At 39.4% G+C, this 13,293-nt stretch overlaps 1 protein-coding gene across 12 annotated transcripts in view; it reads right to left on the bottom strand.

The window, feature by feature from the left end:
- LOC310897338 (uncharacterized protein) overlaps window positions 1–12,142 on the bottom strand; it is a 103,330-nt gene extending 91,188 nt beyond the window's left edge. For 2 of the 12 annotated variants that reach the window (XM_083830825.1, XM_083830817.1), the window contains exons 1-4: window positions 6,821–12,142; window positions 6,441–6,505; window positions 5,115–5,167; window positions 4,446–4,503 (exon numbers count right to left, since the gene is read on the bottom strand). In XM_083830825.1, coding sequence (XP_083686951.1) covers window positions 4,446–4,503; window positions 5,115–5,167; window positions 6,441–6,505; window positions 6,821–6,861 — 217 coding nt within the window. In that variant the 5' untranslated portion in view covers window positions 6,862–12,142. Of the gene's footprint in view, window positions 1–4,445; window positions 5,168–6,191 lie in introns of all 12 variants that reach the window. The other 10 variants (XM_083830819.1, XM_083830820.1, XM_083830821.1 and 7 more) reach the window with 10 other exon arrangements.
- Between the last annotated feature and the right edge of the window lie 1,151 nt (window positions 12,143–13,293).

The following is a 13,293-nucleotide window of genomic DNA, read 5'->3' as shown; positions in this document are numbered from 1 at the left end:
CTGGTAGGGTGCTATGTTTTGGATTAGGATGAGAAGAGTGCTGATAACATGCTGATGTTTTAATTGTTGCAGAGCAGTGTTTACACCAAGCCAAGGACTTTTCAGTTTCTTGCTCTGTCCTGCCAGCGAGCAGGCTAGGGGTGCAGCAGGAGCTGGGAGGGGACAGACCCAGGACAGCTGACCCAAACTGGCCAAAGGGGTATTCCATACCATCTGGGGTCATGCTAAACAATATATAGGGGTGGCTGGCCGGGGTGGGGGGCCGGCTGCTCGGGGATAGGCTGGGCATCGGTCAGCGGGTGGTGAGCAATTGCATTGTGCATCACTTGTTTCGTACACATTATTAGTAGTAGTACTATTATCATTATTACTATTGTTATTATTATTATTTTCCTGTCTTAATAAACTGTCTTTATCTCCACTCACAGGCTTCACTTTCCCGTTTCTCTCTCCCATCCCAGAGAGGGTGGGGGGAGAGTGAGCGAACGGCTGTGTGGTGTTTAGCTGCTGGCCGGGTTAAACCACAACACCAGTGTCTTACTTAGGACATCTGGGTTACCAGATATCCACCTGGAGGTGGCAGCTATGTTTCAAGACATAGGGAAGACCTTCCCGTCTGGACTTGCCTTTGAGTAAATGGGCCTGATACCTTAGATTATCCCAAATGACACAAGATGCCTACATGTAGTCAAGTACATCAACTCTCTGCTGCCTGACCAACTGAACTGTTGGTTCTCCCCTGACTGTTTTAACAGAAGTTCTGGTGTCATTTTAGACAGTGTGGGCTGTCCACTTGAGCTCAGTAGAAAATCAGTAAGTTCCTGCTGTTTCCTTTCAAAGCAGTGGGTATGTGAGTCCTCTTGCAAATAGCAGGTAAAAATGTCCACAGAAATTGTTATCAAGACTTGACAGTAGATTATTTAGGGTACCAATTAATATACTGTTCTCATGGCACTTTGGAGGACCAGGTGAATGAACTCTGACCAGCGCAGTTTGTGTTGGCTGAAAGACTCCAATGCAGATAGACTACGGAAGACACACGTGTGAAGTACTGATCTCATTTTCCCTTCTTCTCAGCTTGTGCTAATATATGCTGGAGTGCAATGAGGAAAAGAGTTTAGTTCACTTTTAGGGGGGAGGAGAGAGAGAATACACAGGGATTATCTGATGAGGATGAGATGAAGACAAAATCTGGAGGTGATTCTCCCCCTCTACTGTGCTCTTGTGACAACCCACCTGGAGCACTGCGTTAAGCTCTGGGGTGCCCAGCATGAGAAAGACATGGACCTGTTAGAGTGGATCCAGAGGAGGGCCATGAGGATGATTAGAGGTCTGGAGTACCTCTCTTTCAAAAACAGTCTGAAAGAGTTGGGGTTGTTCAGCCTGAAGAAGAGAAGGCTCTGGGGAGACACTATAAAAACCTTTCAATACACTCAGTGTCAGTTTCTAATTTGGTCCATTCCATGGCTTAAGTAAATGTGGCAGACTTTACACACTTCTGGGGGCTTTGTGTGTGTGATAAGTGCATACCAAAATAACAGAATGGAGTCTGTTAACCCCCTTTTGCATGAGTGTCCAATCAAGTGAGCTGCACCTTCAAGAGTAGGAATCAAAGAGAGGGAATCTACTGGTCTGCTGGCATGATATCTCCATATATGATTCAAGTGTAATCACACTAAAGTTTAGTCACACTAAAGCCATGAGATCTTCTCTTCTTCTGAAGTTAGCTCCCGTAATTTGGCCAGGTATTCAATAAAATGGAGAGGTCAGAGTTAAGAGCTGCCATATTTAAAAATATTGCTGGAGAACCATCAAGGCTCTCTTGGCAGCAGCAGCAGCAGCAGCACATGCATTGCCAAGGCTTACTTCATCTAATGCACCTGTGTGAGAAGAACAATGCATCACAGAGATAGTAGTAGGAAACATAATAGCTTATAGTAACTCTGAGATGTGGTGACCATAAGAAATGCCAGATGAGCAGACCACAGGAGGTAATAAACCCTCGATGTTTACAGATCTGACCTGTAGAATGACAGGCATTAAATGCATACTGTGAATCAGTGTAGACATTTACACTTTTTCCCAATGTGAAGGTACATGCTTACATGAGTAACAGAAGCTCAGCAGGTTGTGCACTTAAAATTGCAGGCAGAAAAAATGTTTTGAAAATTTTGAACTGGGAGCAAACAGCATATCCTGTAACTAGTTTGCCTACATCATTCCTCAGGTAAGAGCAACCCATTAAGAGAACAAGGTCTGGATTAAATAAAGGAACATCTGATATTTTGGAGTGCGGAGTGGTGACACTCTCAACAAGGTCTAAACAGTCATGTATCATAGCACAAAAGCACAGAGGAAAACCTGCTGCAGCAGGCTCCAAAGTGGTAGGAAAAAAAATAAAAAGAAAGAAAAAAAAAGAAAAAAAAAAAGAAAAAATAGAGCAGTAGGTCTATGGGATAGAGTCAAAGGTTAAATCACACAGAGGTTTAGCAATACTTGAATAGCTGAGAACCCACAGTCTGCAAAAATTAAATGCTCCCAGCAAAAAGAAAAGCAGTTTCTTGGTAGTCTGGTTTCAGAGCTGAAAAGACAGCAGAGATTCTGGAGGCAGTTAGTTGGTGCTTTCCTTCTGAAATTATATGATTCGGGTAGTCAGACTGTTGGTTACAGAACTGCACATTCTTTTGGGATGCTTTTTATTCTTTCTTGGGCAAGGCACTCAGAAGATGAAATGCATCCTCTTGGCAGACCTCCAAAGAGGAGTAAGCTACCAGAAGATCGTCCCCTTCCTGTAACTAAGACTGAGACACTTGGGAGTGTAACAGAATCTAGGTCTCATTTTAAACACTGACAGGAAACAATGGGGAATTCATAATTCTCTTGGGGAAGTCTAGTCCAGGTGTACTCTGTCCCTGATAGGCAAAGGCAAACAAAAAACGTAAATTGAGGTATATGGAGCTAGAGAAGAAGACAGAACGGATGTCAATAACAGAAAAATGTGTAGCATCTGGAGGTAGAGATCAGAATAGTCACAGGGTTAGGAGCAACTGAGTGACTCTGGATAACAAAAGTGTTGATTTTTCACAACTCTTGGACAAACTTCCAAATTTGTCTTTCCTGATCATCTATTTTCTCCTCTTTCTTTAACAAACTTTCTGAGCTCCGAATGTTTAAGAAGCTCCAGTATCGACTAGGATTTTGAGAGTATTTCTAATGAACAAGGTTACAGCAGAATTCATGTGAGGAGCAATATAACCCTCCAAATCTGCATCTACCTGTAACCCTGAATCACATGAGGTATAAAGTAAGGTGTTTGACATCTCCAGTGTAATTACAGGGATACCTGCCTCAGCAGGATTCTGAACTGGAACTACCAGTACCAAATTACAGGCAGCAGAGGTACATTATTTGACACCCAGGTTTCTAAGAGATCTTTCAGAGGATCAAGACACAGGGGTAGGTGCAGTAATACGAGGTACTGTGCTTGAGTACAGAAATTTAGGTACCATTAGGTACCATAGCTGAAGTTTTAGAAGGATCCTTACTTTTATTTTTGCCTGACAACCTTTTCAGTGTTTTTTTTTTTTCTATTTTTGTAGTATTATTCTGCAAGCTAGTTATCATAGACTTCTGCCAATGATTGTTCACTTCTTTATCCCACATTCCTCAAAAAAAAAAAAAAGCAAGCCAACAAACAAACAAAACAAAACAAAACAACCAACCAACCAAATAAACAAACAAAAATACACCAAGACCCCCCATCCATTTTTCTTGGTTTATTTTCTTCTAGGTAGTGGTGAAGGCTAAGTTAATTTATCCAGGTTAAAGGTTCCCTTATTTGGAAATTGCAGTTCTGGTTTGCCACACGTACAGCTGTTCCACTGGTGGACAGGTTGGACACATGGCTTGCTCTCATTTTTTCCCAGTAGTGAACCATAATCATGGCAAATAGAGCCTAATGGGCCTTTTGGATCCAGACAGGACCAGACTTTGACCCATTTTCCAAATTTTTTTTGACTTTCCTCAGCAAGGGAGCATGAATGTAAGGCTTATTCACAGCAAAGGGGTAGAAGAAGTTTGGGCATCCCCAGGAAGAGATAGCTTCCTCTTTATCCCCCTCAAAGTTAAAAGTTTTCAGAGTCTACTCCTATCTGCCTAAACAAAAGCCTTTTCTTATTGGCCTGTCACCAATGGAAATTATTCCAGGGCATGATCTGAGCTTTCAGCACTCTCAAACACCCTCAGAAATCAAAACACAAAATTTACCAGTATTCAGTTAACAAAACACAAAGCATTCATCCCCTTAATTCTCCCCCAATCCTTGCATTATAAGTGCAAATGAAAACAGCATAAGGTTTGCTTACGGCTGACGTGACAGACAGACGGGAGACATGGTAGGTGTGAAGATCACATGCGAGTGAAATTTTAAAATTAGGATCTCTTACCTCTTATGGTGGTGCCAGCTTGGGTCGGGTCTCCCCTCCAGTTCCAGTCCAGTCCCTTCTGCCAATGAGAAGCAATTCCATTTCTGACACCAAATTGATGGGGATTTTTTTTTGTACCCCTTGAGGTGAATTAAGCCCATGTTGAGTACAAAGAGATTGCAGGTCAACACTGCAGCATTTGTTATCCTATCAGCAAGGAGTTTACGTTCCCTAACATGGAGTTGTTCCCCCTCTAGCACTCCTGCTTCCAGCCAGTTTAGCCTGGTTCCTCAAGGAGGTGTTCTTGCCTGCTAAGCCAGGTTGGTTTTAAGTCCCAAGTTATTATAGCTGAGCAGTTAAGATTACAATTTTCCCTTCACAAAAGTGACTAGATGCTTCCGTCATAGATCAGAGTCCCTCTGTGCTAAAGCCCTGATGAACGCAGAAGAAACAGTCAGCCTGTACTAAAATTTCTGCAGATTAGTTTCATGTCTATTATTAACAGAAACAACTATACATCTTTGAGCATGTTTAAACAATGTGAAGATAGCAGAAGTTAGCATGCCTAGCTAACAAAACAGGAATAACACAATGGAGAAAATGTAGCTATACATGTGTGTGTGTACCAGTCACTAGAATTCAGATTTCCATGTCCTAAGATAGGTATTTCAATTACAGTTGCAACTGTACCTCTCCATATACTGTATTTTCCCTGCTGTTGTCAGGTGCGCAAGTAACTGCATCTATAAAAACAGAGGAAGGAATGCAAAATAAAAAATCACTAGTATTTGTTATTAATTAGTTTCTTCCAGTCTTATTGATTAGCAGTTCCTCAGTTAATCATCCTTTAGACGTGTCCAAGGCCATACCCAGACTTGCACAGTTCTGAAATAAACAGTATCTAGACCTAGCACATGGATTGCACACCAGGTAACGGTTACAAACTATTTATCAGATAATTTTATGATTCTCTGTTTATTTTCTGCTAACTTTTAATACACTAGGCTTTACCTTTACAAATACCCAGAAAAAAATATTTCAAAAAATAAGGCAAGATATTTGAGAAAAGGAAGATTTGCATGCCTCTCAAAATGCTATAGTGGTAACCAGTAATTTGCTGATCTATTATTCACTGGTTATGACTATTCATTATCAAGGACTATTTGCAAATAATTTTCACTGGCAAATTCAGTCAGGAACTCTTGATATTCCCAGAAACGGACAAAGAAAGGTAAAGAGACTAAACTGATTGGATTGTTTTCCACTGGGAATTATTAACTAGTTGATAGTAAACCTTGTATTTGTTTGCCCTTCTCAGATTTTGTAAAAGGAGAAAATAGTTTGAGATGGTTGCAGCACTACTCAGGTATAATCTGAGACTGTTTCCCTCCAGTAGAAGGAATTTGTAACCTTTGTTTTTGTTTTTATTTTTTTTCTTTTTTTTTTTCTGTTTTTCATGGTTTATTGGCTGTTGAGAATCAGTTTTGACAACTGTGTGGATCAAGGAAACAGACAGTTTAGCAACTAGAAACATGCTACAGCAAGAGGTGCTGTCAATTACAGTTTAAAGGTACCCCAAAGGAATTGTCTTTCAGTACATATATGGAGGCAGTTTGACTGGCATGGCAGCTTATTGATATTACTTATTTTAGGAACTGAAAAACAGAAACTAATGCAAACACAGTTTTAATAGTGATGGAGGAGTACTAACTAGTATACTACCAGAGACTGGATAATATAACCTGAAAAAGGAAATAGTATTCTTACTTTAATTTGTTCAGAAGCCATCTAACCATTGTACAACTGCTGGTTGCAATTTTCTTTACTGCAGAACAGAAGCATCTCTCTCTGTTATTGACCATTCTGTATGCTGCGCTGATTTCTCAGCTGAACCTGTGGTGATCAGAGACCCGTTCCCACTATGGCTGACTTTTCTGTCACTTGGCATTTTAGTCCTTGCTTAGCTTCCCTAGTGTTACAAATGAGTCTATTAAGAATTGTAGAATAGAGGGTTACCAGGCTTAAGCATACATCTTTCTCGCCTTTTCATTAGCTTCACCAGCACTCTCTGGAGCCCGGGGCTGAAACAAGAAAATTCAGAAAAGCAGAATAGGAGGTACAGGAGTCACTGCGATAGCAAAGTACTAAGAATTCAAGGGATATATTGCTCAGTTAATGTTTCTTTGTGTATGAGATCTTGCGGCAGAGTTCTGCTTAAGGTCTTTCCTTGTGGAATTTGAAATAAAGTCCTCAGTTTTTAACTTTAAGGAGGGAGAAACTGAGGGAGAAGCACATACTGAAGCATCTCTCTCTAGAGTGTGGAGATCAATGAGAGAATTGTACTCAGAAAGATTTCATCTTAAAAATACAAGCTTAGAAACAGAGCAGCTCAGTACCTGACACCACAGCAGAAACATCCAACAGAAGGCTTCTGCATTGGACAGGAGCAGATAGATGGTATCAAAGGACTGGTCACAAAGACAAATCTTTATATCTTTATCTGAAGTATGGAGATACATATTGTCTTTCAAATTGTCTAAGAGAAACAAATATGTCTACTTTTTATTAAGAATTTTTAATTTATACATAAAGTAGCACTGGATGACCCTGTTGTAGAGAAAACACTATTAACTTTTGGAGGTTTTAACAGTCTTACTATTACCTGTATCAAATAGCTAAAGGAAGGAAACTTGACCTCTTGAATCAATAGATAAATATCAAATTTTCACCAGACAATGTGCAAACTACGGGAGACACATATCTACCATGATTTTCAAGAAAAATATGCTATAATAACCATCAAGTGGTTTTTTTTTTTCACTTTTCTTGCCTAGAAAAAAAAAAAGTATACTGCTAGTGAACTGAAGTCAATATATGCAGCGTTAGGATCTCTTGCAATTCTGCTGAGCTCTAGGCAACACCTACATAGCCGAGTTGTTTTGCTTCAGGACAAGTTACATCACTCAGCAGTTTTCTTGTTACATTATATACCCTTGGGATAACATGCAAGTTAAATGCCATTTTCCTCCATTCATAAAATTAATCCTTTCCAAGAGTACCTTACAAGTACATGTAATTTAGATTCATGAGAACACTGTGTATAGGACAATTTACTAGAAAAATATCCATTGTAAGTACTGACATTTGCATCTTGACACTATCCAACAAGTAGTAGGGCAGACATTTATGACTAAGGGGAATAACGTTCAAAATACACCTCCTAACAGGATCTGAATTGCCATGAAGGTGAGAACGGCAGCTGGGACACAAAGAAAAGCAGTGTGGGGTGATGTAATCCTCCAGTCTGAGTAGTACATATAATTCTCCTACCTAGATGCCCTTTCAAAACACAGGATGGACAAGTAGTTAACAATAGAGCCTCTCTACAGTGTTACTTAGCCCTTTCTTGCTCTCTTCCTTTCAGCTCCTTGGCTTTGCACAGCAGGGCACTTATCGTTGACAAAGAAGGTCTGATTCCTTTCAGCTGCCCCCCATCGTGCCAGGTAAAAGGACTAGGCTTTCCCCAAGCTGCCACATGCCTGTAAATGCTAGAAGTTAATTCATCTGGTAGGAACTCCTTGCCTGTGTCTCTCTGAACCTCTACTGGTAATCATTCAAGGTCATTTACATCTCAGTTACTACAGCTGGCATGAAGTCTGGAAGATCATTTTGAAAAAGGGAGGACAGCTGTGTTTCATGCACCAGTTTGCTAGACTATAGATGAATCATACTAGCCTGAGTAAGTGACTTTATTGTTAATCTCCTGTCTGTATGCAGTCAGTCTCCAGGTTGCTTTCAGAGATTAAGAAAATGACAAAACTTTTTTTTTCTTTCTTTTTTTTTTTTTTTCTTATCCTGTAGTGTCAGTAAAGCAGTAAAAATAGTAGCAAAGCAGATGCAGACTTTGGTGGTAGTATCTATATGCTGAACTTTTAAATCTGACCTCACCACAAATACACCGAATCTAGATAAATTCTTTTCTTGTGCTTGTACATCGTCACTGAGGCATATGAAGTCCAGTACTGAGACAGGATCCTGTAGCCTAGTTTATGCTATATCCTTTGCACAGCTGTGTAAGGGGCAGCCAGAACTGCCGCGTGCCCCAAAACAGGTGCAAAAGCATGACTGCAACTGCACTATTTAAAGGGTACAGCTTTAGTCTTTGAACACATGGGAAAATGTAAACTAATTAATCTCAAATAGGGATAATGGAGGCTAGATCTGTTGAAAAGAAAGGTTGCAAGCTCTTGACTGCATGCAGATATTAAGACAGTGCTGTACTCACATTGTTGCCTAGGATGGATGCTGATATGTTGTGTATTATAGAGATTTTTCTACAACTGCTGCCCCAATGTAGACCTCTGGCAATACAAAGGGGAGACTCCCAGAACACCTTCTTTACTACTTGGGTTCCAGCAGCCAAAGATGCAAAATCATTACAAAGATGCAAGTCCTCATAAAAGAGCCCTTAGAGTACTGATGAACATCAGATCATTTTACAGCACTAATCTCTCAACATTAAATAATCAGTGTTTTACTAAAAAATGCAATTTCTTCATGAATGAACATGCTCACTTTGAGCAGTCAATAACCTTTGCTTTCCAAGACTGCTAGTGTTTACTAAACTTCATGAAGCAAACATATCACATGACATCTTAGGCTTCCACACATTTCTCGTCACAGGGTCTTGTGCACGGTGTTTCAAACAGGGATGCATGTCTGCACACATCAAAAGACTCTGTGAGTTATTCCCCTTATAATTACATGGAGTCACTAACAGGCATAGAGAAAATGAATTAGGCCACATTTTCCAACTAGTGCATGCAACAATGCACAAGCCTATTTGAGAAACTGATCTATAAAGATTTGCAGTTCATTAAAGGAGTTTTGTTTCTTCATGGTCTTCCCATCCATCACTCTGAGCCTTGTCCTTTTCTTTGTGACTTTCTGAAAAACATTTGCAACTGCTAATAACTAGGGCTACACACAGGTACAATGCAGTGTTACAGCTTGATATCTACCAGGGGACATGGCACAGCCACAGCACCAGGGTAATGGGGGAAAGGGAAGAGAAGATAGCATAAAGTGCAATCATTTAGTTTTCCTTTGATTAAAAGCTGATGATGACATGGCTATTGAAATAAAGCTTTAGTAAGAATCACATGTATAAGCTTCATACATTTAAATTCTCAGATAAAATAAAATAAAAATATAAAGACATCTATCTTTTTAAACTCCACAAGTTCTACAGCACATATTTTTGCTGAAGCTCTGTCCTTTTGACCCTCTGGGAGATGATAGACTAGTGATGCTCATTACACCACCTGCCTCTCAGGGAAAATCTGTCACCATGTGTAGATTGCTGAGGAGCTTTATACACACTGCTCCAGACCTGAACCTCTGCAAAGCTAGAAGGACTGGAAGAGAAAACTTGAGACTTCTTCACAGTTGATTACACAAGGCATTACATGGACACCCACTAAGGTTATTTAAAAGTACTCACAGAAATAGAGTTCATTCCCAACCGCAGGGCTTACCACCGGCTTTAGAAACTGCTGCTAAAAACCTGTGCAGTCACAATGAATTCTTCCTGGTATCTGTAAAATCAGTGGGCTTTTTATTCACCCTAGTGTACCAGAATTGCACTAACACAATCAGAGAGATAGTACCCCAAACAAAGTCTCTTTAGTGTCACTCCAGAGCTGTAGCAGGGATTTGAGCTTCCCTACCTGAGATTTTCTGCTGTTGTAACAGTTAATGATGGTAGAGGCATGGCTATTGTAATACAAACCTAGAGGCTCTTGAGTCTAGAAGGCAGAATTAGAGAGAAGCAATTTTCACCATTTTCTTAGAAGGCAGTTAAGAATTAAAATTTACACATTCAAAGTGATTCTAGTATCCAGCACAATGCAATGTAGAAATAGACTAGGTACAAACAAAAAAGCAGAATAGCTGCATTTGTTCAGTGCTATACTTGAGCTATTTCACTGAATAAGCAAATGAATCCACAGATATTCAATTAATACTGCATAAGAACAAAATAACTGATTTGGTTGTTTTTGACTCTTTGCAACACTTGAGATTTTGGCACAAGAAAGTAAAGGAAAATAGATAAGAAATGTGACCAAATTACTTAATATAATTCAAAATTTACATTTAAAAAAAAATAAAAATGAAAAGCACTTAGTTTTCAAAGTACACAAAACTAAGCTAAAAGTGCATTACTAAGGTTGCAAGCTTGGAAGAGTTAAGAAGTTCCAGTGCAGCCTTACATCAGCCTCTTATTATTAATTGTTCTTTCACAAATTGCATTTTTAATACAACATTTTTCACTGCTCTAAAATTAATGCTGCTTAACAATGACTATTCAATCAGTTATTTTCTGCTCATTGTTTATTTTGCAACCCACACCTTATTTGCTTGTCTTAAACCTGTTTTCCTCTTGATCTTTTCAAATCCGCTTGCCATTACAGTCTGTGACAGTGATCATTTTGTGAATGATTTTCTAATGTCTACCATGTGAGGTTTGGAGCTATCAACATTTTATCAACTGAGAAGAAAAACAGAGGTATTAAGTGAAAAACCTCTAATATTTTGTAGTCAATCTCAGAAAATCATGGTAAATAAGATCTAGGACTCATTTTGGCTTACGTGAGTTTTCTAGACCTAGGTGTGAATTCTGTCCCTCAGAGTCAGGGATTGAGTCCAGTTTCCTTGGAAAATTTCATTTGCTTTAATCAAGGGCTGCTTCTTGGTTTTCCTCTTACCTCTCATCTAATCCATGAACTACCACACTCCAATATTTCATCTTCTGAAGAAAGGAACCTACAGAAAAAATACTCTTTTCTTAAATGACTTTAAGCCATACCACAGTAAGTTTATTCAGTGCACTATATTATGCAGGAGTCTTGCAGAAGAAATCACATGTAATGAAGGCAAGATTGCTTTTCCTGAGAAACTCTCATTATTTTCAACTGACAACCTTTGTTCTGATATTTCCTAAAATTTGAACAGTTGACTTTGCAACTAAATCCTTTTAAGATTTGTGTGTGCCATGTCCTATATATGATCGTGTATCAGATCTTCATGAGCATGATTAGAATCATTAAATCTACTGCAGAGACACTTCTTCAAGCTCAGAAAATTACAACAGACTTCCTAAGCCACAACTAGAAAATAAGGAGATATTTACAGTTCTGATAGCAGGGAAAAGATGAAATTTAATGATTTTAAGCTTCATACTATGATAGAGGAATATGGTCTTGGTAGCAAACGCTTCCTTTCAATTTCCTTGCAGTGTGAACCATTCTGTTCCACCATGCCTCAGATAGTTTTCATGTCACCTGTCCATCTTGGACTCCTGTTTTGTTCCTGTTCTCCTCATCTAACCTTTTTAAGTATCCTTTCCCTCATAAAGGATGTCCTATTTCTTATTTCCAGCTGCTGCTCTCCCCGCCCCCCGCCCCCCAACCATTACTCATTTGTACTGATTCCCACTACAAACTTTCCAATCCAACCTCTTAGTCAATTTCTGCCTCAGTTTCACCTCCACAGACCAGAATTCATTCCTCCCCCAACCTCAGTTGACAGGTGCAGCTCTCTTTTTCACTCCTTCAATCTACAAAATGTCCCTACAAAACCTCTTCAAGTCCTACTCATGTCCCTCTGAATCAAATCAAGCAAGATCCTCCTAAAGCCAGCAGCCCTAAAGGCAACTGGTTGACAACACAAGGAAGAGAATGCCCTTGTCCTTACTTTCATTGGTTGTTTCTGCTTCTCCTTGTAGCCCACAACTACAACTACGTTGAAACCCTTCTAAACTCAAAACATCGGGAATGGAACACGCTCAAGTATATGAATCTCTGAGATACAGAACTGCAAAACTGATACAATTGTACTGAGTAAGAATGAGCTGTGGTTTACTGGGAGACTTAGATGACCGAATTTATAGAAGACAAAGGGCTGATGCCTGACACCAAGTCCTCTTTGCTCTTATACCTCCTAGCCAGGTCCTTTCTCTAACTTACGGAGGTACTAAAGTTTTCCAAAGAAAAGCATTACTTAACCCTTAGTTGGGAATTCACAGGTGTGAAGGCATACAGGCCTGATGCTCTTCAGAACTGAAGTTGTGTCTGAGTGGATTTGCTTGTAGAGGAGGAAGTGCACAATGTGCTTAATTTTAATTGGAAAAAATCAATTACAATTTATATTTTTAATGTGGTGATAAAACCTCAAAATCAAGAATGGTAATGTTTTGGTCAAGTAGATGAAAAGTCCATAATCTTGAAATCTTGTGAAATATTTCAGCTTAATTCCAGAATAACAAGATTTCAGTTAGCCAATTCACTGTTGTTTTTTGGTTTGTTGTTTGCTTTTGTCCAGTTTGCACAGACATTGCATCTTTATTTTTCTGGGCTAATTTAATAAAGAAATGAGCACTCTTTGGGTGCAATTCATCTGATCTACACTAGATTTATACTTGTGCATGACAGAAATTGTGGCTTTCCCCCACGCTATACAGAAGAAGCTTAGGGTCTTTTTCTCCAAGATGAATATTCTCTTTACCTTCCGCAATTTCTAACAAATTCTCTTATTCACGTCCATGTACTCTTTCCACATACTGGGTGACTAAGTCAAAGTCATACATGTGTATAACTGTGGAAACAGAATTTTAGTTTCAAATGCACAGGGCTTCTTCTTGGAAACATGTATGTGCTCTTAAAGCTGAAAAATGGCAACAACAGTTTGTGACTTTGGCCGGGTAGTTTGTTCATTCTCTTGGATTTGCTCTTATAAAAACAGAAGGGAGAGCATTTCAATAGCCACCAGACTGAAGCACAATGTTGTTGGAGAGGTAAATGCTTTATAC

The sequence above is a fragment of the Anser anser genome (assembly GCF_964211835.1).
Source record: "Anser anser genome assembly, chromosome: 3".
NCBI classification, from domain to species: domain Eukaryota; kingdom Metazoa; phylum Chordata; class Aves; order Anseriformes; family Anatidae; genus Anser; species Anser anser.
The sequence above is the reverse complement of the archived record's forward strand: the minus strand, read 5'-3'. Positions and strand labels throughout refer to the sequence as shown.